The 23086-nt window shown below is 57.6% G+C and overlaps 1 protein-coding gene across 3 annotated transcripts in view; it reads left to right on the forward strand.

Annotated features, from left to right (window-relative positions):
* GNAO1 (G protein subunit alpha o1) overlaps nucleotides 1–23086 on the forward strand; it is a 164003-nt gene extending 140917 nt beyond the window's left edge. The window contains exons 5-9 of one of the 3 annotated variants that reach the window (XM_073226506.1): nucleotides 3589–3717; nucleotides 4364–4493; nucleotides 18100–18253; nucleotides 21492–21707; nucleotides 22735–23086. In XM_073226506.1, the coding sequence (XP_073082607.1) occupies nucleotides 3589–3717; nucleotides 4364–4493; nucleotides 18100–18253; nucleotides 21492–21679 (601 nt within the window). In that variant the 3' untranslated portion in view covers nucleotides 21680–21707; nucleotides 22735–23086. Of the gene's footprint in view, nucleotides 1–3588; nucleotides 3718–4363; nucleotides 4494–8496; nucleotides 8651–10856; nucleotides 14965–18099; nucleotides 18254–21491 lie in introns of those variants that run through there. The other 2 variants (XM_017679047.3, XM_073226505.1) reach the window with 2 other exon arrangements.

Consider the following 23086-nt stretch of genomic DNA (forward strand, 5'->3'; position numbering starts at 1 on the left):
TCCATTTACGTTTTTACTCACTTAACTAATTATAACATGAATCCATTGCAAAAAATATTTTTAAACAGTACAGAAAGATAGGATTCATGGTAAACTGCCTCTCCCAAGCCTGTCCTCTCCTCCTTTAAACTCTTTCATTTATTTGTCCCAGGGTTGTACAGAAAAACCTGACCCTCCAACTGTAAATAGCAGTTAATGAACTCCAGCTGTGAAATTTGGCGATTCAGCTGCCTGCCTGCCTGCTGTCCACTCCTTTCTCCACTTCCACCCCCAGCTTTTTTGCTAGTTGGAGGATTTTTCGTTCTTCTGGTGGTCCCTTTTTAACTTCAAGGAAGAAACTTGAGTGGGTATTTGTCAACCTCCAGTGCGAAAGCTGAGGAAGCCCACCTTCCTCCTCTCTGTGTCAAGGGCAGGCTTCTGGGGCAGGCGAAGGGGGGAGCCGCCAGCAGTCGACTCAGAGGGCCTCACACGCTTGCTGGTCCAGGGCTGTTTTGCATCATGGTTTTAGCAGCTGAATCTCCTCTGACAAAATCTTAAGCCTTATGTATAAAACCGTTAAAAGTAGTTTTGTGACAGAAAGGAGAGGGAAGCCTCAGAGGGCTGTTGCATGGCACAGATCCCTGGGGCACCATTTAGGTCCTGGACTGTGTGACTGGCTCCCCAAGCCCCTCACAGGTGAGGTACCAGGGCTGAGGGGAGAGGCAGGCAGGCAGCTGGGCAGCCAGGACCCTGGCCACACCCGGGCTCTCGCTGATGCACACACCCCAGCCTCTGTGCGCTTAGCTGGCTAACCTCCTCCCCTCTGAATGATCGCTCTGAGCAGTCCCCAAAGCCCAGAAACCTGAGCACATCCAAGCAGAGGCTATGAAAAGTATTTCCACGGTTTGGTTTGGGTTGTTTTTTCCCAAACCCAGTCCCCGCTGAACATTGGTGCTTGCTGTCAAGTGTCCTTTCTTGCCCTTCTCTCTGGAGCCCGCCTTCCTGCACCCCACTGAGACCACACCCAGCCAGGACACCCCAGGCTCTGTGCTCAGCCCCCTCCCGCCCAGTGCTCCATGTGGCGGCAGCCCTCAGTCACCTCCTCGCAGCGCTGTCCCCTCGGCACCTGGGCCTCCGCAGTTCCTCAGACCCCTGCCTGTCCCTCTGCAGTCTTTGAACCTTCTTGTCTCCATGCAGAGGGCCTGAATGATCTTCTCCAGCCTCAGCACCTTGAATTCCTCCTATACCAGACAATTCTCAAATTGCATCACCAGCCCAGCCTGCCCTTCTGAGTTCTGCTTACTCAGTGTCCATTTGTTTGGACATCTCCAGTGCATCTCAAATTAATACATGCCAGCTGACCCCTAGCTTCCACCTCCCCCCAGACCTGCTGGGCGCCTGCACTTCCTCCCACCTACCCTGAGGAGGCAGCTTTAACGGCTCTTCCTTTCATGTCGCACTCCTCATCCCCTGCACAGATGCCACTGCGGCAGAACTGCCACACCTCTCACCCGATCCTGCAACCTCCTAACAGGTCTCCCTGCTCCCCACTCCCAACTTGCTCTCCTTAGGCAGCAGAGCCATTATTCCAGCACTCCCCAGCCAGAACCTTCCAGGAGCCCCCATCTCAGAGTCAAAAGCCCTACTCCTCACAGGGACCCACAGGCTGGTGCTGTGCCCATCGTCGCCTCCACACCCAACTCCTGTCTCCCATCCCTTGTGCTTCCTGCCTCACACTCCTGTCCAGCGCCCTCATCCAAGCTTCCTCGTCCACTGCAGGCACGGCCTCTGCACCCCAGAACCACAGGAGGCTCACTCCCACTGCCCTCAGTCTCCATTTAGGTGTCACCCACCTTCCTCAACCCCCATATCAGATAGAAGCCCCCTCAGGCCTTCCCCCTTACCAGTCACCAGACACCACCTCCAGACATGCTCTATATCTTACTTACCTGTTATTATCACACACACACACACACACACATACACAAATGTAGGTTCTAGGAAGGTAGGGGTGGTGGCAGTCTTGTTCATTGCCCCATGCCATCCCCGGGGCGGTGGCTGGGTTGTAGGGACAGATGTACCCATCCCACCTGCTCACCCTACCCTCTGGTGGACACCTCCCCATGTGAGGCCTGTTGTGTGCCTAAAGGAGGTCTCCCCAGCTGGAATAAGGGGGCCAAGAACAGGCCCCCACCCCTGGCATCCACCTGGGCACCACAGGAGCAGAGGAACTTGAAAACCAGCACAGCAAGCAATGGAGGCAGGGGAGGTCCTGCACCAAGGGCAGGGGGATTTGGGAGGGCTGGGCGGGGCTCCTCCAGGCTGAGACCAGAGCCCAACCACCCGCAGGCCTGGTGAGGAGGCACTGAGGCAGCCAGAGCTTCCAGGTCTGCTCAGCAGCCTCAGCCCCATCCTTCCACAGGATAGAGGAGGGCCCAGAGGCCTTGTGAAGAGCACAGGCAGACCTAGCTCGATCCCAGCTATGCGCCCTTCTAACAGTGTGACTTTAGGCTTACCCTTCCTGAGCCTGGGAACCCACCATTCGGTTTTATTTCTTCAGGGAAAGATTCTCAGGGAAAGGATTTCTTCAGGGGAACGATTTGAGGCAGGCCTGAGCTACTGGTGTACCAGTGGAATCCCCCATTGGTGAAGGATGTGCACAAGCTGGGGAGCCAGCCTTCCACAGGTCCCAGGACAAGTGCTGATGAATCACGGCCCTTCCATGTGCAGCCTGGGACCCAGCATCATCCTTGGCTCAGACCTTCAAGGGTCCAGCCCTGTGGGTCCCTGAATCTTCATGCAGGCCTGGCTCAACTCCCTCCTTCCTGGTTTCCCCAGATTCAGATTCTCCCTGGCTTTGGGTTCAAACCTAACCCAAACAGACCCCCAAAGCCTTTCCAGGGGCTTGGCCTGGGCAAGTGGAATGAAAGGCCTGGCCTGTCATGAGAGCAAATGGTGGCATGGGAAGAGAGCCCTGCTGCCGAATACCTGGGTCCCAGCAAGGCCCGGCCCCTGCCTGGCTGTATGACCTCCAAGCCTCCCTTCCAAGAGCATCAAAGAGGAAGATGTGACAGACCCCTTGGTAAACTCTAAGGAGGTGTGGAAAAGCAGGCAGGTGTTCAGAGGGCTTCCTAGAAGCACTGTCGATGCAGCTAAGAGGCAGGCTCTGGAGCCAGATGTGCAGGTTCAAGCCCTGGCTCACAGCTGGGCAGGGGACTTACCTTCACTGACCCTCAGTCTTCTAATCTATAGAATAGTACATTTAACTCCAGGAAATGAAGGATGAAATAAGATCACACATGTAAAGAATAGAACCTAAAACTGTTGGCCATATTCTTTTAAGATGGTGACATGAAAAACAGTATTATAAACATGTTAGTCTCACATCAGAGTTCGATCTTGCCTGGGCGTACCTGGAACTGTGTGCACAGCGCTTGGCCTGCGTTAGAGGCTCTTTGACAATGTGAGGCCAGGACCTGAGCTCCTCCTCCTCTGTCACTGCCCCTCCTGCCTCCCACACCTGGCCTGCGACAAGGTAGGGTCCTCACTTCCATACCCGAGCAATGTCTGGTGTTTGGTCCATGGTCCCCTATGTGTTGCCATCCCCAGCTACCTGGACAGCCTGGATCGGATCGGGGCCACCGACTACCAGCCCACCGAGCAGGACATCCTACGAACCAGGGTCAAAACCACCGGCATTGTAGAAACACACTTCACCTTCAAGAACCTCCACTTCAGGTGAGGCCCAGGGAGGCCCTGTGCCCTGCAAGGGTGCTGGGAGATGGGAGACCCCAGCCTCTTGGCCTCCGCTTGTCTGGAGCGTTCCGCAGTGCCCTGCCTCTGGGAGCTTTCAAGTTGGACAGGCTGAAGCCACCTGTGTTTCCCACCAAGTTCAGGGGCAGGGATGAGCAGGAAGGCTTTCCGGACGAGGGGTCCTGGAGAGGAGCTATGAGGAACAGGGAGGATTTGAGTGAATGAATAAGGAGTCCTATCCTGGGTGACTTCTGAGGAAGAGAAAGGCAGATCACCCAGGTAGCCCCTCAGGGAAGGTCACCTTGTTGGGAGGGGTGGGGAATGAGGGTGGGTAAGCCCAAGTAATATCTGTGAGACCCTAAGGGCCCATATAATCTCAGAGCTGGAAGGTGCTTAGAGATCTGCCAACCCAGCCTCTCTGTACATTTGGGGAAACCAAGGCCTGTGAGGAGCAAGGCTGCCTGGCCCGGGGATGGAGTGGTCAGTCTGTCAGCACCTGGAGCAGAACGCCTTGGGAGGCTCGGGGCACGTGCATGGCCCCCTCTGCTCCTACCCCTCAGTGTGACCAGGCACCCCCACACTTGCCTGGGCCCCACTGCCCACCTTCCCAGCTTCCCTGTCTCCCTGGCAGGCTGTTTGACGTCGGGGGCCAACGATCTGAACGCAAGAAGTGGATCCACTGCTTCGAGGACGTCACGGCCATCATCTTCTGTGTCGCGCTCAGCGGCTATGACCAGGTGCTCCACGAAGACGAGACCACGGTGAGTGGCCCTAGGCCGTACTTGGCCTCAGCAGCCCCCAGCAGCCCTGGGTGGGGCCAGCACGGTGCCTGGCGTTCCAGCATTGGGTGGGCCGGGTCTGCTCCCTCTTCTGACTATATTGCTGGGCCAACACCTCATGATGCCAATGCAGGAAAGGCAGCCACGGGCCACCCTGGCTCACACGCTGTGTGCAGACTGATCGTAGGCATCTGCAGACTTTGGGTCTGGGGCGATTAGAGCCCCTTCAGTAAATACAGCAGCCATGGGCCGTCAGGCTAGAGCCAGATTAAGCAAATCCTGGAAGAAACCAGGGTGGAGTCAAGCAAGAATGTACACAGTACAGAACAGCAGTTCCTAGTCCCAACAGCCCTCCCTGCACACCAGACTGGGGCTGGGGCTGAGGCTGGCCGTGGGAAGGGCAGTGGTGACAGGTCACGCTGCTGAGTGACGACCGGGCACAGGGGCCCTCCACTGGAGGGTGCCAGCCAGGTGCCCACCTTTGTTTATGTGGCAAGTTCAATCTGGGGCCTGGGAGAACTTCCAGCCTGGTTTCCCAGGGGTGCAGTCTCCTGTAGAAAGATGCTGCCTTTCTCTGGGCCTAGTCCTGGTTTGTGCTGAATTGAGGCCACGCCTCTCTTCCTCAGTTACTACTATCTGTCAAAGGGGGTTAACAGTGGTACCTACCTTGTGGGGCCGTTGGTGATGGAATGAGAGAATCTGCATGAAATACTTGGAACTATTTCTGGCACAGCAGCACTGAGCTGGTGGTTGTATTGTCACTGGTGATTGTCTGTATTAGGGGGTCCACTGAGCAGTCCTGTCCAGGCTGCATGCTAGGCAGTGGGCCTGTCCACAGCGCCTGCAAGGGAAGTCAAGTGTTGTTTGACGTGGTCGCCAGAGAATCCCAAAAGTCACAGGACACAAGCCCACAGCACCTCCTGGCGGTGGGACTCCTGGGCTGTGGGCCACACCCTTGGCATTCGTCAGCTGCTGTCTGAAGCATGCACAGACCCTTGGCACTGAGGGTTTCAGGCAGCTTGTCGTGGTGGGCCTCAAGCAAGGCCTGTCTCCTCTCTGGGTCCCTTCCTCATCAGTGTGGGCCTGCTGGTCCCCCAGGACTGCCATAAAGATCTGATGGGCTTTGGGGTGTGGGCTGTAGGGTATGGGGTGCAATGCCGTGGGAGAAGGAGCCGCCGTCCCGAGGGGATTATGCAGCAGTGAGGTTTGGGGCAGATCAGGACCAGACCCTCCAGCTGGGTGGTTCGTCCAGACTTGTACCGCTTGCCGGCCTATCCGCCTCCCCCTTCCCCTCTCAGGCCCAGCTGTTCTTCTGAGTCAGCCTTCAGCAAAGCCCCCCAGGCGCGCCTTGTCCCCCAGCGCCTCAGCTGCACCGCTCTTTCTGGTAATGGTGTCACCGTTTGCAGTGGTCTCGGCAGGCTGTGGCGTCTAAGGTCACAGAGCCAAGGGTGGGGTAGAGGCACACACACGCCCTGGGCTGTGCTGGGACCCGACCCCCTGACCACCCCCAAAGCCAGGTTGACTCCCGGCTGCCCCCTACCAACATGTCTGCACACAGGGACTGCCTTGAGCACCTCTCACTGTTCCGTCGCTTGAGTCTGCTTTCTGAGCATTGGTCCAGTTGGCTACACACGTGGTCTGAGCCCCAGCTGGCTCGTCTCTTCTCCTGCAGCACCTGGGAATAGGGCTTGTGTGGTGAGTGAGATGCTAACCCAGCCGTGGAGTTCAAAGAAAGCAAAGGGCTGGAGGGTGGGAGGCCCTTCTCTCCGAGGAGGCCTCTCCCTGGGACCTGCCCAGCCTGGCCTGCAGGCACTTTAAACCCAGTCCCAAGCCCCACAGCCATGGGCCAGGGACTCACAGCTGCCTCTGGAGCACATGGCAGAAGAAGAGGGACCTCTGGGTGGGTCTGGCAGGCAGCTGTACGGCCCCCATCTCCATGGCCCTTGGATCTCCGGTGAATGTGGGGCTGGCTGGGCCTCGAGCTCAGGCAGGCTTCCCTGTCAGCCCATCTCGTGTGGCCCAGACAGCGCCCTGTGGATGCCTGCTGCTATGCAGACACCCATTCTGGGGCACTTTCCCTTCTGGCTCCTTGCTGTCCACCCTTACTGGCCCTCTCCCAGCCTTTCCCTCACCTTCCGCCTTCTCCCATACTTCCCCTGCCCTTCTTCACAAAGGCTGGAGCAGAGGGCCTTGGGAATGCAAAGGCTCATGGGACCAAAGCCAGGGAAGAGCAGCAAGGGGCAGGAATTGGCTTTATAACTTGATGACAGCTCAGGAAAGGCAGCTCATTGCCACATGGCATCAAGAACAATACCACTGCTTTAGAACTGAGCAAACAGTGTGCCCAAGGTCGGGCAGCAGCATTGGGCATCTGGGGAGCCCAGTGGATCTGCCCAAGGTCTGGTGCTGTCCCTGCTGCTGTGTGAGCACGGGCTGCTGCTCCACTCCCTCCTCTGTAAAATGGCAGTGGAGGCAGAGCAGCCTCGTGGGCAGCTGTGAGGACCGCTGCGCTCAGAGCTCTAAGGGCTCCTGCTCTCCGGACTGTGCACTCAATAAATGGCGGCTGTTGGGTACTCTGTCCAGGCATGTGGCTAAAGTTCAAGTCATGGGGTATGGATGCTCTGCCCCCAGGAGGCAAGAATTAGGCCCTCCTGCCCAATGCTTGGTCCTGAGACTTCCTCTCCAGTCAGCCCTGCACTTCACCCCTGGTCTGGGCAGGAGTTGGGGCTGCCGAGACAAAGGTGTCTGGAGGCAGTTCCTGCAGCTCGGCCAGGAGCCTGGGGGCTGGGGGCTGCCTACCCACCCACCAGCTGGCCACTCTGTCGCACCCCGGGACCCTGAGGGCCTCATCCCATCCTCGTACCTCGGGCCCGCGGCTCCAGCAGCACTGAGCCTCAGCCTGCCACAACTTCACCACCTCTACCTTCGCCACTGCCTGCAGGGCCTTAACTTGCCAAACAAAGGCCAAAACCATGAGCTGATTCTGAGAGACCCTCCAAGCTGGGCAGGTATGAAGCACCTCTCTCCAACCATCAGCTAAGAGTTGAAAGCAGCAGGTCCTCGGGGCCCCGCCGGGTGACTTTGCTGTGGATGCCTGCCCGTCCCACTCCCGCATCCCACACTCCCCGGCCACTCGCTCAGGTTGGTCCCTCCCACCCTCGCCTTCCTTCTCCAGCCACACGGTCCACAGCCCCAGGGCAGCCGTGGCCTCTGTGAGCCTGCACGGGGGCCTCAGAATGGACTGGCCTTGGCTTGCTGGCCCTGAGACCCGTTGAACCAATTTTCCAGTTTTTTTCTTTCTCTTTCTCTCATATTTTCTGCTGTGTTTTTATCTTCCTCTGTTTTAACCTGTTTTGCTATGTTTCATCTTGGGGTTCTTCTGGCCCCTCTCCTGAGAAACCAGCCTGACAAGCAGCTCACCTAGAGCTGCCCCCGGCCCAGCCACAGTCCCGCCAACCAGCCCAGTCCCCCAAGCACACGAAGGCCACAGCAAGATCACCCCCCAGATGCTGTCCCCCTGGTGTCTGCTTCCAACTCTGGATTAATTCGAGGACCTCATAGTCCTCGGTTAATGTTTTCCAACTGAATGCGTGCACTCCCCCACCCCCGCTGGTAAACCGAATGATTTCCTGGTATTGACATCTGCATGGCCCGTTCCGTGTAGAACGCGTTAGATGGTGGTGCTGCCCCTGTCCCTGCGTGCATGGTGCATGTCCTCTCTGGGAGCTGGAGTCACTCCAGTGACCTTGCTGCCCCGTCCTGGGTCAGCCCTCCGGCGGGGAGTTGCCTCCCAACCCTGCCTGCGCGTGGAATGCAGCAGGGCCCAGGTGCTGGTTGTCCCGTGGGTCCTCCCATCTCCATGCCTCGGTGATGCATTCAGCCGCATTGGCGGACCTTTCCTCTGCTTGTTCCGCTGTGTCAGTGGCTGCGGTGGGTCAGGGCCTGGGCACTGCCAGCCCTGACTTGCCTCTCTGCTCTGTTGCAGAACCGCATGCATGAATCCCTGAAGCTTTTCGACAGCATCTGCAACAACAAATGGTTCACAGACACATCCATCATCCTGTTTCTTAACAAGAAGGACATCTTTGAGGAGAAGATCAAGAAGTCCCCACTGACCATCTGCTTTCCTGAATACACAGGTGGAGACTCCCTGCCCCGCACCCCCATGCAGACAGCAGGAGGCCTTCATGGCCCCCTGCTGGCCACACAAATTCCCGAGGAAGCAGGGCCCTTTTCCAAGCTCAGTCCACCTTTAGTATCTACGCTCTGCAGATGTACCAGATTCCACCAGGGAGAATCCAGCACAAACCAAACATGGGCCCGGAAAGTGCTGTAGGGAGGCAGGCCACTTCCCCATCAGAAGAAGCAAGGATGGAATCCTGGCTCTGCCACTTACGAGCTGTATGGTCTCAGCAACCTTGTGGAGCCTCAGCTTGCTCATCTATAGACAGAGATGATCAGTAAGGTAGCAACAGCAGGATGATAAGGGGGTTAGGACAGGGGCTTCGAATCAGGTAGCCCAAGAATCATGCACCAGCTCTGCCACTCACAGCAGTTGCACAATCTCTCAGAGTCTCAGCCTCCATATCTGTGAGATGGAGATAATCACTGGTATTATTCAACTCTTTGTGCAAGTCTGTGAGGACAAGGTGAGTTATGAACCTGGAGAACTTAGCATGCAGCAGGCATATAGTAAGTGTCCCCTAAACCTTTGCAAGGCTGATATAATTGTGATTTTATCTAACAAGTATCATAACAACACCTCCCACTTGGACAGTTACAAGATTCAAGTGGCCCATTGGGTGTGACAGAGCTTCACAAGCAATAGAAACCTGCCCTCCCTGCAGAGGAGCTCAGGGTGACAGCTCTGCTAATGTTGTGGTGGTTTCCCTAACTGGGATGGGTGGGCAGCAGGGAGGTGGCCTGACCAGGGCTCCTGGCAGAGAGGCGAGGAGGAATGGGCATTCCCAGCCTGACCAGGCCTCCAGCCTGGAAAGCACAAGGGCAGGGGCAGAGCCCCAACAAGGTGGGTCTCCTGGGCAGCTCCCAGGCTGAACCCCACTTCCCTGAGGGTGGACACGGGGGCCAAGGCTTGGGGCCAGGCAGGCAGCACAGCTCACTGTCTCCCTGTTTCTCAAGATCAGGCTGAGTCCTCCACAGGGCAGGCCCCCAGCAGCATGCAGCTAGAGGTGGGAGAGGTCCGGCATCCCTCACACCTGCCAGTCGGCCTCCTTTCAGCCATAAGCTGGAGGTCTGTGGATCCTGCCCTAGGTGACAGGCTGTGGTCTGTGGGGCAGCAGAAGCAGGCAGAATGGGTCAGTCACCAATGCTGGTTTGGAGCTGAGGAAGTCTGAGTGATTACCTGTAGGCCCCCGGACACCCTCCCTTACCTCCACACCAGACTGTGGTCTGGTAGACACTCAAGGATAGGCCTGGTGGCCAGTGGCCATGTGCCTGAGGGGCTGAGAACCCCCTCCAGGTATGCCACTTACAGGCTTCCAGTCTGCACAGCAGCCACCCCAGCTGGTGCTGTGACTCCAAATCCAACCAACCCATCCCCTCCCCCAACTTCCTTTCCCCACCTCCCTGCATCTTCCCTCAGGGGTTGTGGCAGCCCTGCTGGGGCCCAGGCCTGGCTTCTTGGAGCCTGAAGAGGCCTTGGTGCCAGGGGTCTCTTCTGCTCTTTCCCAAACAGCAGCTGCTTTCCTGGAACCCCCTGTCCCTGGGCTCACCTGGGAGCAGAGCATGGCACACCCGAGGAAGGCTGCAAGTCCATGAGCCAGACAGTTTTGAGGCCCCCACAGTGCATGTGAGGGCAGGGGGTGGGGGCCGTGAGGAGGAGAAAGAGGCCAAGGCGGCTCACAGGTGCCTTGTAGTTCCTACCCACTTTGCCCAGCGGAGGCCCAGGGAGGTGACATCCTGGACTGCTCTGGGGAGTCACAGACGGGAAGGACCTAGCTGCAGGGTGTGCATCCACCAGGGCCCGGCCAAAAGGGTGAGTCAGATTTCTTTGAGCAGGACCCACAGTAAGAAAGAAGGTTTGCCTCAGGCGTCAGTAGGCACGTGTATAAAAGGGAAATAGAGGAGCTTCGTGAACCGGTACTCACCCTTAACAGAGGTGAGGCACAGTGAGGTTTAATATTTTGTTTCATGCTTTTAAACTGGATATGGATCACTGACTTCATTTCATGACCTCCTATTGATGTGGCTAAGCCATCGAGCCCCCCCCACGCCCTCAGGGCCATCACTGAGGGGCCCTTGGTATCTGCGCCCTGGCCTGTGGCTGGATTGGACACACTGGCGGATACTTGGCCTCACCAGCTCCCCTCCTGGTCTCTCCCACAGGCCCCAGTGCCTTCACGGAAGCCGTGGCTTACATCCAGGCCCAGTATGAGAGCAAGAACAAGTCAGCCCACAAGGAGATCTACACCCATGTCACCTGTGCCACTGACACCAACAACATCCAATTTGTCTTTGACGCCGTGACGGACGTCATCATCGCCAAAAACCTGCGAGGCTGTGGCCTCTACTGAGCCCGGCCTCACCACCCAGCGGCCGCCACCCTGCCCACCTGCTGCCCCCTCCCTGCCCTGGAACCACCCTGTGCACATGACATGGCAGCACCGGCGGCTGGCACCTGGGGTTGGGGCAGACCCCCTCCACCAGCTGCCGCAGCTCCAGCCAACAAGCCACGTGGTAACGTGAGAGCCAGGCGGGGGCGCCAAGTGCCCACACCACTGGCCTGCTTCATCTGAGCGTTTTGTTCCGGGCAGAGGGGTGAGGGGATCAATGCCGCCGTTCAGCCCAGAAAGCGCACGCCCTACACTTGGTGGCTCATAGTCAAAATCCCAGGGTCTCCCCCTGTCATGTGGGGCTGCGTCGGTGATGGCGTGGTCCTGGGGCAGCGTGTTGGCAGCGGTGGGGGCAGTGAGAGCTACTGCTTAGCTTTTCTTGGGGTCTCCATCCCCAAAAGCCAGGTGGGACCAGGCCGCCTGCCTGTGGGTCCCAGGTGAGTGCCCCCCTCCCCCTTCCCCATGAATCTCAGCCTCCTGGTGCAAGCCTTTCCGTTTCTGGGCCGTCCTTCCTTGCACACCACACCCTTGGGGCTCCCTCGCCCCCTCCTGGGGAGCCCACTTCCCTGACTCCTCATAGGTCTGGAAATGCTTCTGACAATGACTTAATGTGAAGGCATGTAGTAGATGGTAGGAGGGGTTGAGTCCTGTGCCTGGACAGAGGCCATGCAAGAGGTGGGAGGTGGCAGCGGGGGAGGGGAGGCCGAGGGTCAGTAGCTCTCGTATTGACTGGGATGCGGGCCTCCTGTCCAGTCCTTGCAGCCCCAGGGGTGGCCCATCTACCTTCTCCCATCAACCAGGTCTCAGGCAGCTACTTGGAGTGTGAGTAACAGCTTTTGCTTCTTGAACTTACAGTGACTCCAACTCAGACGAGCAGGGTCAGGCAGGGAGGGGCCTTTGGGCTCTGGAGCTGGGGGTCCAGGGGGAGGTGTAGGCGAGGCCCTGCAAACACTGCTCTGGCTTCCGTCTTAGAGAGAGACCCGCATGTTTGTCTGCAGCCGTTGGTGTCCTGCCAGCCACCAGGGGCAGAGGAGGGGCCATGGATGGGGCCACCACCCTGGAGAGTGTGCTACAAGGAGCCCAGGCCTTTCAAACACACACCCAGCCGCCCTCCTCTGGAGAGGGAATCCTGGGACCCCATAGAGGGCTTTGCTGCATGGATGCCTGAGCAGAAAGGGATGGGGTGACTTCAGCTGGAGACTCAGTCCCTGGCTGGCCTTGGGCAATCAACACACCTCCCTCTGACTCCTGAGAGCCTTCAGGGGGCTGATGCCACCAACCAGCCCCCAGGCAGGCTCTGTGTGCTATCTGGCATGCTCTGCCTAAGGAGCCAGATGTGCCCAGGGGAGGGGAGAGGGCTGCCCCTTGAGACACCTCTGCCTCCCTCCTCCAGCCCTCTGCTCTGCCAACCTCCACTCTGGGCTCTGCTGGGTCCCAGGGCTGGGCAGAACCCCTGAACTCCCAGTGCAGCACCTTTTGGCTGTTTCAGAGCCAGGAAAAGCCCCATGTCAGCATCTCTAGACTACTTGGTTCCAACAGGCACAGAGTTCTGAGCGATGCACAGGAGAACCAGGGCGACCTGCCTAGTGCCATACACCTGCAGGGATGGCTGCCACTGAGGTGAACCCCTGCCCTGGTCTGGCTGCCACTGGGGTGAGCCCCTGCCCTGGTCTGGCTGCCACTGGGGTGAACCCCTGCCCTGGTCTGGCTGCCACTGGGGTGAGCCCCCTCCCTAGTCTGCCTCTCGCTGCTGCCCCTGGCTGTGGGAGCCACCCTGCCATCCCAAGCCCACTTTGGTTTTGGTCACCTTATCATATGCCGGACCTTGTACACGGTGCTGGGTGGTGGCAGAGGACAGGCCTGAGTCAGCAGTCTCAATACCCTGCCCTGAACAGCAAGGGCCAGTTAAGCTATTTTGCCCAACACTGAAGACTAACAGTTATTTCCAGCATCACCACCCTCTGCTCTGTGACCCCAGACTCAGAGGGAGGATGCTGGCCAAACCCCACCTCTAAGGCCTTCACCCTAGGAGAGGAAGTCCCTGGCCCTGCAGCTCGGGGTTCCCCATCACCCGGCCACCTCGGCCACCTCCTCTAAGCCCAGGGGCCAGAGCAGGAGGCAGAGGGAGTGAGCAGGGCCCCCGCGCCCCGTCTGTAGCCATAGGGAGCCAGAGGAGTGGGTTGCCCCCCTGTGCCTGGGCCTTCTTTTCCAGCCTCAGCTGCTCACTCTCACCCTGCTTGGTTTCTCACGCTGCTCTTGCTCTCCCACCCCTGGCTGCCGAGGGGTCCTTGGCTGTCCGGTGTACGTCCTCACGGAGAAAGCATCCAGGACGGAGTCCCCTCCCGCCACCACATCTCCCACCTGTGTCGTCACTGGGGACTCCACCATGGGGAGGAGGAGGGGCTCAGGGTGACATTGAGTTTTGGCTCCGTCGTGGGTGTGAGTGTCAGGGGAAGATGTGAGTGACCAGACATGCATGGGTCTCTTATCCATGATGGCCCGTGTGTGCCCCCAAATAGGCCATGCTCAAATGGCTATAATTTAGCAGACCAAAGGGAATCGAACTTCTGGAGTGGGGAGTAGTTGCCAAACCCATATACGCTGTGCCTGCCATCTAGATGCTGTGGACAAGTTCTGTGCCCTGAACCAACTCCTTCATGAGAGCCAGTCTTGGCCTTCCCATCGGGGACTGAGAAAGGTCCCCAGGGCTCCGGCCTGCCTGGAGGGGCCGTGCCTGAGGCCCAAGCTGGGGCTCCCTTGAGCCTGGGGCCTAGGAGGGTGTGGGCTTTGCCCCGGCCCCAAAGAGAGAGCACAGCTCTGGGCCCCCCGCCATCCTGGGTTCCGAATGCCAGATTGGGTATTCTGCGAGCTCTTGCTCTCCAGCCTGCCCCCTCTCTCACCCCTCCCTGTTCCCCTTGGTCTGATTTAGGGGACTCTTCAGCCCCATTGGTAAATAGCTCCAGCACAACCCAGGCCCCAGTTTCTTTCCTCCCAACCAGCTAGCAGCCTGCCCAGTGCTCTTTTTGAGAAGTCTGGTGCATAACGCCTCTTCTGGCTGCATCTGCTCTTCCCAGAGCCTTCTGGAAGCCTCCAGGCACCACCTGGCAGTTCTCAGGAACTGAGGCCTGAGGTTCTGGCTCCACGGCCACCAGAGTTTCAATTTGGGGTGCCAAAGGCAAGCACCCAGATAGTTTGCCGTGTCCGCCTGCAAGCCTACAGAGTGACCCAGGGCAGGGAGCAGGGCCAGTGTATGAGCTGCCGCCAAGCCTCAGGCTTCCCACTCCCCTGGGGGGCTCCAGGGCTCCAGACAGACCCCACCCCAGCCACATGAAGGCCCCAGTCAAGGAAGGGTAGGTTCCAACAGAAGCAAAAAGGAACCCCCCTCCCCAACCAAAGCCCTGGGCCCTCTGGGTCAGCGAGGGGGTCCCTCTGAAAGGGAAGCCTTCATCCCCAGGCCCAATGCACCAAGACCACCCACATGGACCCACAGCCCTTTCTCTGAAGAGCCAATGGCTGTGTCCTCCCACTGCTCCTGTGGCCCCCTCACTCCCCACCTCTCCCCCATGCTTCCCACCCTGCTGCTGCCTCCCTCAGCCATCAGGCCCTCCCCTCATCTTTGCCACCCCTCATTTTTCTGCCCCATCTCCTGGCTCAGCCCCCGCTGTGCATGTCCTCTGCCCCCCATGCCTCCTCCCCACTCAGTCTGCTCCCCTCCCCTGTCCCAGGCAGGGTGGGCTCTGTGTCCTCCACCTCCTTAGCAAACCTCCCTCAGGTGCAGTGGTCCCACTTTCCACCCCCACCACCACCTCCCACCCCATATTAACTGTAATTTTGTAAGAAGAGTGACTTGGTTTAATAAATCTCTAGTTATTGTAATAATTTATTGGCTGCAGTAATGTATTTATTAGTCACCTACCATTAATAAAAAGTGCCAGCTTTTCCTAGCACCAGTGTGCTGTGTTGTCTCAGTGCCCGGGGAGCTTCTGCCAGGCACACCCACACGATGTGTGTCCTTGTGTCTTGCCCCAGTCCAGTCCTGGGGCCACCTGGCAGTGCGGACATGCCCTGCTGGGGGCAGAAGGATTCTGAGCGGCAGGCCCCATGCCCACCTCCCAGGGTTGTCACCATCTGTCCCAGGCTGAGCCTACATTCCCATTCTCGCATGCTTCTCGGTGCCGGCCCGCCACTGCCCCAGTGAACGCAGCAGCCGGGAGCCAGAGCTTCCATGCGGCTCTGGGCTCCACCTGCAACCAGGGCCCAGCGGGGGACTAGGGGAGCCAGGGAGGTGACGGGCAGGAGCAAGAAGCTGTTGCCTGGCTGTGACGCGACTCCATTCTCTTTTCCCAAACTGTGACATCTCCTGTTTGGAAAGCACTCAGACGTCTGTTTTCTCTGGGGGAGCTTGTAAGGAAAGGCTGTGCTCTTGGTCCCTTGGTGGTGAGCTTCAGTGGGTCTGCAGAACGATGGCCGTCAGGCCTGCGGGCATGGAGAGAATCTCAGTGCCGGCGCCTCCCCTCCCCACTGCCCTCCCTGCATCTCCAGGATCAGCCCTCTTTCAAGCTCGTTCCAAAGCCCCTCCCAGGAACCAGGTCTGTGCTGTGCACCCTCTGGGGATCGCAGACCTTTGAACATGGATACATGTCTCCCCAGCTAGACTGTGAGCTCTCGGAGAGCAGGACCTGTGCTGGTCATTCATCTGCCCCACAGCAACCCAGCAAAGGGCTTTGCACACAAATGCAGCTGGCATTGGTGGGAAGGGTGTGTGTGTGTGCACGTGCTCTGCAAACCCGGGGCAAGCAAGGCCATGGCTGAGCCTAAGCAGAGTGGGACTGTGGAGCCCGGGCTGCGGGCCTGGGTTTCTCCTCCAAACCTAAGCTTGGTGGCCTCTCGAGGAAGAGACCCTGCACCCAGCCCACAGGCCAAATGCACACAGTCCTCACTCTCAGCTCAGGTCACCCTGGTGGCGCGTCCTGGTCCTCAGTACCCTGGCCACGTGTCCCCCATGCATCACCCAGTGTGTAGACCAAAGCAGTGCTTAAAACAATCGTGTGCTGGCAGTGAGGGCTTGCCCCGGCTCTGGGCTTCCAGCTTTTGGGTGAGCAATTATGGGACAAGGTGGCTCTGTGTGGTGGGAAGCCTTTTCCTATGGAATCATGGGGTGTCAGAGCATCTGTACTCTGCCTTCATCAGTGGCACAGTGAGCCTGAGTGTTCGCCAGCCCAGTTCATTTGGCCTTCTAGTGAACCTCCACCCGTCCTTCCTGAGCAGGCTCCACGGAGACAGCTCGGGGCTGCCTGAGTGGGATTGCACAAATGACCGACAGACTTTGGGGAAACGGAATTAAATGTATTGGGTAAGGCTGGGAGGATAAGAAGACCGGGAGCATTCACCGAATTTGCGTAGGAGAATAAGAGGCGCCGTGTCTGTCAACCCTGGAAGGAGTAGTAAAACCATGCCAGTTGTCAGCAGGCTCCCAAAGGGCATCCGCGAACTCAGTCCCCTCCACCAACTGGCTTCAGCCGTGAGAACAAGGGTTTGGGGCTGGTGCTCATGCAGGTCACTGGTGTAGTGACACAGTCATGAAAGACATGACTGTAGACTCGTAGAGTGAGTCATGACCCTCTATTTACTGCCCTGAAGGGTACAGACTCCCCAACTGACTGGAGAACCCGTTACGTGGCATCAGCTCTGGGCCCAACCCGGAGCTGAGGGCAGCTCTCCACTCTTCCGGGTCCCAGTCACGTCCCGTCCCCTAAGGGTGGATGTGACTACATGACATGAGGCAGGCCAAGTGCTGGGTGTGGTGCCGGCAGAGCAGGGCTCGGATGGGTGGTCACTACGTCATCTCCCTCAGCCCCATGTGCTCAGGTACAGGAAGGGCCGTGGCCTGCACTGCAGGTGACTCGGCTCCTCCTGCTTGCTCGCCCCTGGGAATGAGCTCGCCTCCCAGTGAACAGCGAACGCCCGGTGATGCCCACACCCCCTCTGCTCTTCCCTATGCTTTGTTTCAACCTTCTTACTTCTGAAGGAGGGTGTAGCCTGGAGTTACTTCTGGGCTTGAGCTGTAGCCCCATGGAGCTGTGATTGTTGTTCCTAGGGCCAGGACAGGGTTCTTGGGAAAATGTGTGGCTGTCCCTTCCCCAGGGGTGTACCGTTCATGGAGGAGCCACCTTCCCATATAGAAGCGGGTTCACAGAAAGACATGCTGCCCTACATTGCCAAGAAACATCACCCAAGTTCATGGGCTTGGCATCCCACAGTAAAGTCAGTCTTGTCCAGGGCAAAAGGCTGTCCCCCTCGGAGTTTGCTTTATTAGGAATGCCCACCACAGTCACTCATGTGCTAAATGGGATTTTGTGTGTGAGGCAGTACTTCACATCTCCATTGCTTAAAACTCCTTGCAGGGTCAAACTTGGCTGAGTGTGAACCAGCCGGAGGTGGTGCGGCCCGGCCCCTCGGCTGCCCTGAAGGCGGCCCGGCCCCTCGGCTGCCCTGAAGGCAGCCCGGCAGAGCATCTCCCCCAAGGATACAGACAGGAGCTCGATGTGTTGTCCCCTCCTGCCCCAGGAGGGGCCTGGAGTCCCTCACTGCTAGAGGCCATGCCACACCCACAGATGGGGCCCAAGAGAAGTCTGCACAGGGAGGGCCAGTGCCCAGCTCCCGGGCTTCAGCACCCTAACACCACGCTGGGCGTGCCTCCTGTGGCTGGGGACTCTGCAGCGGGAGGACCCAGGTCACCCTGGCCCAGCCGTGGTGGTTTCCCAGGCCAGTCTCTGCCATCAGCCCTGAGACGGTGGGTCCAGACTGCCCCGGGTACATGCAGTGCACTGCGTGGCAGAGGGCGGTTCTCTCTCTCAGCCTTCGGAGGAGCCCTGGGGGCACGGGAGCCCGTCCCAAGACGCTGAGTGGCCCAGCTCCTCTCTCTCAAACCTAACTCTCTTCTTCTCTTTCCCTATCTCCATGTCTCTCCCTCTTGCTGTCTGTCTTGCTTTCTTCCTCCCCGCCTGGGGCTGCAGAACCGCATGCACGAGTCTCTCATGCTCTTCGACTCCATCTGTAACAACAAGTTCTTCATTGATACCTCCATCATTCTCTTCCTCAACAAGAAAGATCTCTTTGGTGAGAAGATCAAGAAGTCACCTTTGACCATCTGCTTTCCTGAATACGCAGGTGGGTGTCATGGTGGCCCTGTGCAGGAGGAACCCCACCCCTACCAGGGACCTGCCCCTGGCAGGAACCAGAGCCCAGTGCCGGGCAGCAACCAGCTGATGACCGAAGTCACTGCAGGCGTGGGGCTGGGATGTGTGGGAGGAGTGCTAGGGCGTGACCGGGTTTGGCCATTCCGCAGACACCACCCTGGGTGCGGTGGGAAATGGACTCTCCTGATCCATGTGTTGTGGACCAGGTGACTCAGGAGTGACATGGCAGGAATCAGAAGGCCTGACAGGACCGCAGGGTCCCCCTGCTCCTATCCTTCTGCACACCTAGGAAAGCACTTCTGTCCTCCCCGCTTCTCACCAGTGGCCACCACTGATCCCTGCCCTGGAGAGCGTCAGGGCCACCCAGCACCGTGACATGAATTAGAAAGGCTGGACACATGGCCTGGGAGTGGGGCCGGGGCCACTTTTCAGCCCCTCCCCGCTTTCTCTGCTACCTGCTCTGGGGCACTGTGTGTATGTTTGGCCTGTGCGCAGCCAGATCCAGCCCCACTCCCACCCGCCGCCCTCCCCTCCCCTCCCCACTCCATCGCCCTTCCCGTCTCTCCATCCCTGGTCTTTCCCCACATCAGACCACTGCTACTCTGCAAGCCTGCCTGCCTTCCTTCCACCTTCTCCGGGGCTCCTTCCCACCTCTGACTTGCAGGGGGTGTGGCACAGACCCACCATCACAGAGCTCTTTCTGAATGGGCAGGTAGATGTGGGGCTGTGTCTGGCAGCTGAGGGAGGGTGGCTGCGGCAGGGGGCTGGCTCTGAGCTGCCGCTGAAGGCTAAAGCAGTGCTGTTGGGACGCCACAGCCCAGCCTTTGCCCTTCCGGGACAGGGAAGCTTCTAGAGTGCCCTGGGCTGGCAGTAGAGGAGGACACATCACAAGTTGGATCAACCAGGATCCCACGCACTGTGACAGTCCCAGAGAGGGAAGAGCACGGGCTTGGCTCCCAGGGCTACACAGGTCCCCAAACCCAGCCAGATTTCAGGAGGATGGGTGCCCCTCCACTCTTCTCCGCTACTGTCAGTCTAGGGCCCAGGACAGGGAGGGCCTTTCGGCTTATTGTGAGAACAATCTGTCTCCTTGCCGATGCTCAGGCTGCCTGTGACTCTGCAAGGCTCCTACCCAATTCCGGGGTGCATGGAGAGGGCAGAGGGTGCAGGCTCTCAGGTCCCACAGACGTCAGACAGTCTCCAGTGGACAGGTGGGCTGAAGCAGCCTCAGGCCAGACCACCTGCAGCTTTGGGCAAGTGAATCCTGAGCCTCATTTTCCTCCGCAGAGCATGGTTGTGGGGACGAATGTGGAGAACAGACCCTGGGGCTAGGTCCACACACCCGTGGCTATTGCCCTCTTTAGCATCATTCAGAGAAGGGAAACCAAGGAAGGGGAAACTAGCCATGGAGGAGATGAATCCTGCAGGGCGGAATGAGGCCAGGAGGGCCCAAGGCAGGCCTGAAAGGTCCAGCCCACAGCTGCTCCGGGCAGAACTGGGATGCAGCGCCCCCTCTTGGCAGTCACTGCTGACCTCGAGATGAAGCCCCCCGCCCTGCGGGAACAGTTCAGGTCTTTAGAAAGTTGTGGTGACCAGGGGGACTCAGCAACCACAAATTCCAGCAGACCCTCCCAGGGGCAGGCACAACCCCAAAGACCTTGTCCCCGTTTGGGACATGACCCCCCCGAGCGGCCAGTCTCACCGCTGTGTGGTGTGCAGCCCTGGATGCCCCCAGAGAAAGTCGGTCTGAACCTGGGAAATGTGTGTTTCCCAGGGTCTCCAGAGGGATCAGGTTTGAGTACAAACAACAACATGATGGATGACAAATGGTCGGCAGTGCAGTGTCCCTATGAGGTGCTAAGGCTTAAGGGGCACAAAACAAGCTAGAGGGGCGAGGAAAGTGGATGTTCCAAGTGGGCTCTAAGGGAGACCAGCTCAGCAGAGAAGGCCCGAGCCAGGCTTCCCCCCCCACCGGGATAGGCACCCTTGTGGGCACTCCTAGGCACGTGTCCCCCTCCTCGGTGGCCTGTCCTGGCCCTCTCTGGACAGGAAGCTCCTTGATGGGGTCCACACTGGTGCTATGTCCAGTCTTTGAGTGGCCACCAACCTCATGGCTTCTCTAGACTCACCACTAGTGGCTTGGGGCCCAGGCAGAGTGGGGTTGAAGAGGAGGCTCTGCCCTGCGGACCTCAGCCCTTCGCCCCAGGGTTGTGCCCACCCCCACCTACCCCTGGCTCCTCACATTTGCTAATCTGGCTGCAGAACCTTGCCAGCACCGAAGCCCCAGTTGGCCCCTGTGGCTCACACCTTCCACTTGGAGAATGTGGCAGGGGTTGGTGTTGGGAGCAGAGGTCCCACACCCTCAAAAAAGATTACCACACTGGCCAGATCCTAGTGGCACTGGGGAAAATGGGGCATCTTCTTTCGATGGGCTTTTAGACAATTCTGTGTTGGCCTATATTTCATGGTAATTGCAAGCTATCAACCAGGCAGAGCAATGGGGTTTGGATTGCAGCTGGTTGGAAAACCCTCTCCAGCACCACAGGTATCCCCACCGGACCCCAGCCACAGTCAAGGGGACAGCCGAGGGATGGCAGTAGCAGTGGCACCCCAATTGGTACTGCACATGCCCCTGAAACTTCCCACCCAGGGACACCAATGCCCCCACATCCTGGCCACTCACCCATGAACTGGGACCGTTTAGAGACACTCCCATCCCTGCCCAGTGGCTTCCTGTCCAAGGAAACCCCTCAGAAAGGAGCGCAGGTCCAGCTGGGCACCCAGCATACCCTGGGGCAGTGCGGGTCCTGGGCCACCACCGGGCCTGTGCACTCCCATCACACTTCTTTGTCCTGGTCTAGTAGAAGAAGCAGGACTGGTTTAGACCACGGGTGAGTGCTGTTAATAGCTCCTCTAGAAAGCAAAAGGGACAACCAGTGGCAATTGTCCTCCCAGGGACAAATGGGTAGATCCAGCATGAAAACAGAGTAAAAGACCTTGAAAGGTCAAAGGCCAGGCGAATGCTTTGTGTGTGGTTTCTCATGTAAAAGGTGACTACACTCTAAGCGCTCAACTGTAGTTTCTCTGTTCCCATCGCACCCCATCCTGCTTCTTGGGAATCGCACTGCCTGCATCTCTGCTTGGTGTTTACACCCCAACCCAGTCCAGCTCTCACCAGGGCCTCTCCTCTGTTCTCTGTTTCATTACAGGGCCCAATACCTATGAAGATGCAGCCGCCTACATCCAAGCACAATTTGAAAGCAAAAACCGCTCACCCAACAAAGAAATTTATTGTCACATGACTTGTGCCACAGACACAAATAATATCCAGGTGGTATTCGACGCCGTCACCGACATCATAATTGCCAACAACCTCCGGGGCTGCGGCTTGTACTGACCTCTTGTCCTGTATAGCAACCTATTTGGTAATGATTCCAGCACTCACAGAAGAGCTTGCACACACACACACACACACACACAAACACACACACACACCACTAACAAATGCAAGTTGGTAAATAAACTTCAAAAAAGCCTAACAAAACCTTATATATTATATATAAATATATATAAAAAAATTCTTTTTAGTTTGTACTAGAAAGAGCTTCGGACAGAACTGACCACCATCCCATAGGTCAAGGTTTTTCTGGGACAGCATGTAAGCATGCACATGTGTGCGTGCGTGCGTGCACACACACACACACACACACACACACACACACACACCATGACGGGGTCCTGATGTGGCAGTCCATCCTTTGAAGAACAGCCACATGACTTTACTCTCAGACCCATTTCTGTGAGCAGGGAAGGGCAAACAAAGGTCTGGCATCAGTCCAGCCTGCTTCTCTGCTTCAACCTACTGAGGCTGTGTGCCCTCAGTTCTGTCCTGCTCTTGTTTGAATTACAAAACCCTTTGCAAAAATGGCCACACCCTTAACATCTCAGTACCCTATACCCGCAATGACAACAGAAACATTAAAGATGCTTCTCTTTTGGGTGGTGGCAGTTGTTAATCTCAAGAATTTAGAAGAATCATTGCTCTGACCAATCCACTGTCTCTTGAGTTTTTTTGATTCATGTTAATGAGGCAGGAGTCAGACAAAAGGGAGACTTGACCTGTTTTCTAAAAGCAGCTGCAGGAGGGGACACGCACACTGTGATGCAAATTCACCCGCAGAGTTGAAGCCAGCCCCCTCCAGTAGGGCAAGCTGGGAGCAAAGGAGAGATGTGAAGGGGAGGGCTGGATTTGCAGACCTCACCAGGGTCAGGGGCCTGAAGGGAGAGGCCTCACAGGGGGCCTGGGCTAGGCTTCCCTCGCGTCCTGTGATGCTGCCCGGCTTGCCCTGCCCCAGTGTTATTAACAATGTTCTAGGGTTTTTTGGTTGGTTGGTTGGTTTTTAAAATCAAGGAAAATGGTCAGACTGGACCCCCTTATCTCTCTCTCTACAGACCGCTTCACGGACTCTTTGCTGTTGACGTTGATCTCCTGGTAGCATGATCTTTTGGCTTTTGTAAGACACACAGCCTTTCTGTACCAAGTCCCTGTCTAACCTACGACCCCCAGAGTGACTGATGGCTGTGTATTTTTGTAGAAGGCTACAGAATTTGGTTTTAGTTGAGTCTTTACATTTAGAATTTGGAACGAAAAAAAAGAACATTTCTCATGTGCTTTGGAGCTTCAAAAAAAGAGGAAAAAGGAAAACTCACCATTTCATCCATATTTTTTTTTCTTATTGAAATAAACATACACATCTGCACCCACATCCTCTCCTCCCCACCCCGAGGTGGCCCCCACCACCCC

This window comes from Manis javanica, chromosome 17 (assembly GCF_040802235.1).
Source record: "Manis javanica isolate MJ-LG chromosome 17, MJ_LKY, whole genome shotgun sequence".
NCBI classification, from domain to species: Eukaryota; Metazoa; Chordata; class Mammalia; order Pholidota; family Manidae; genus Manis; species Manis javanica.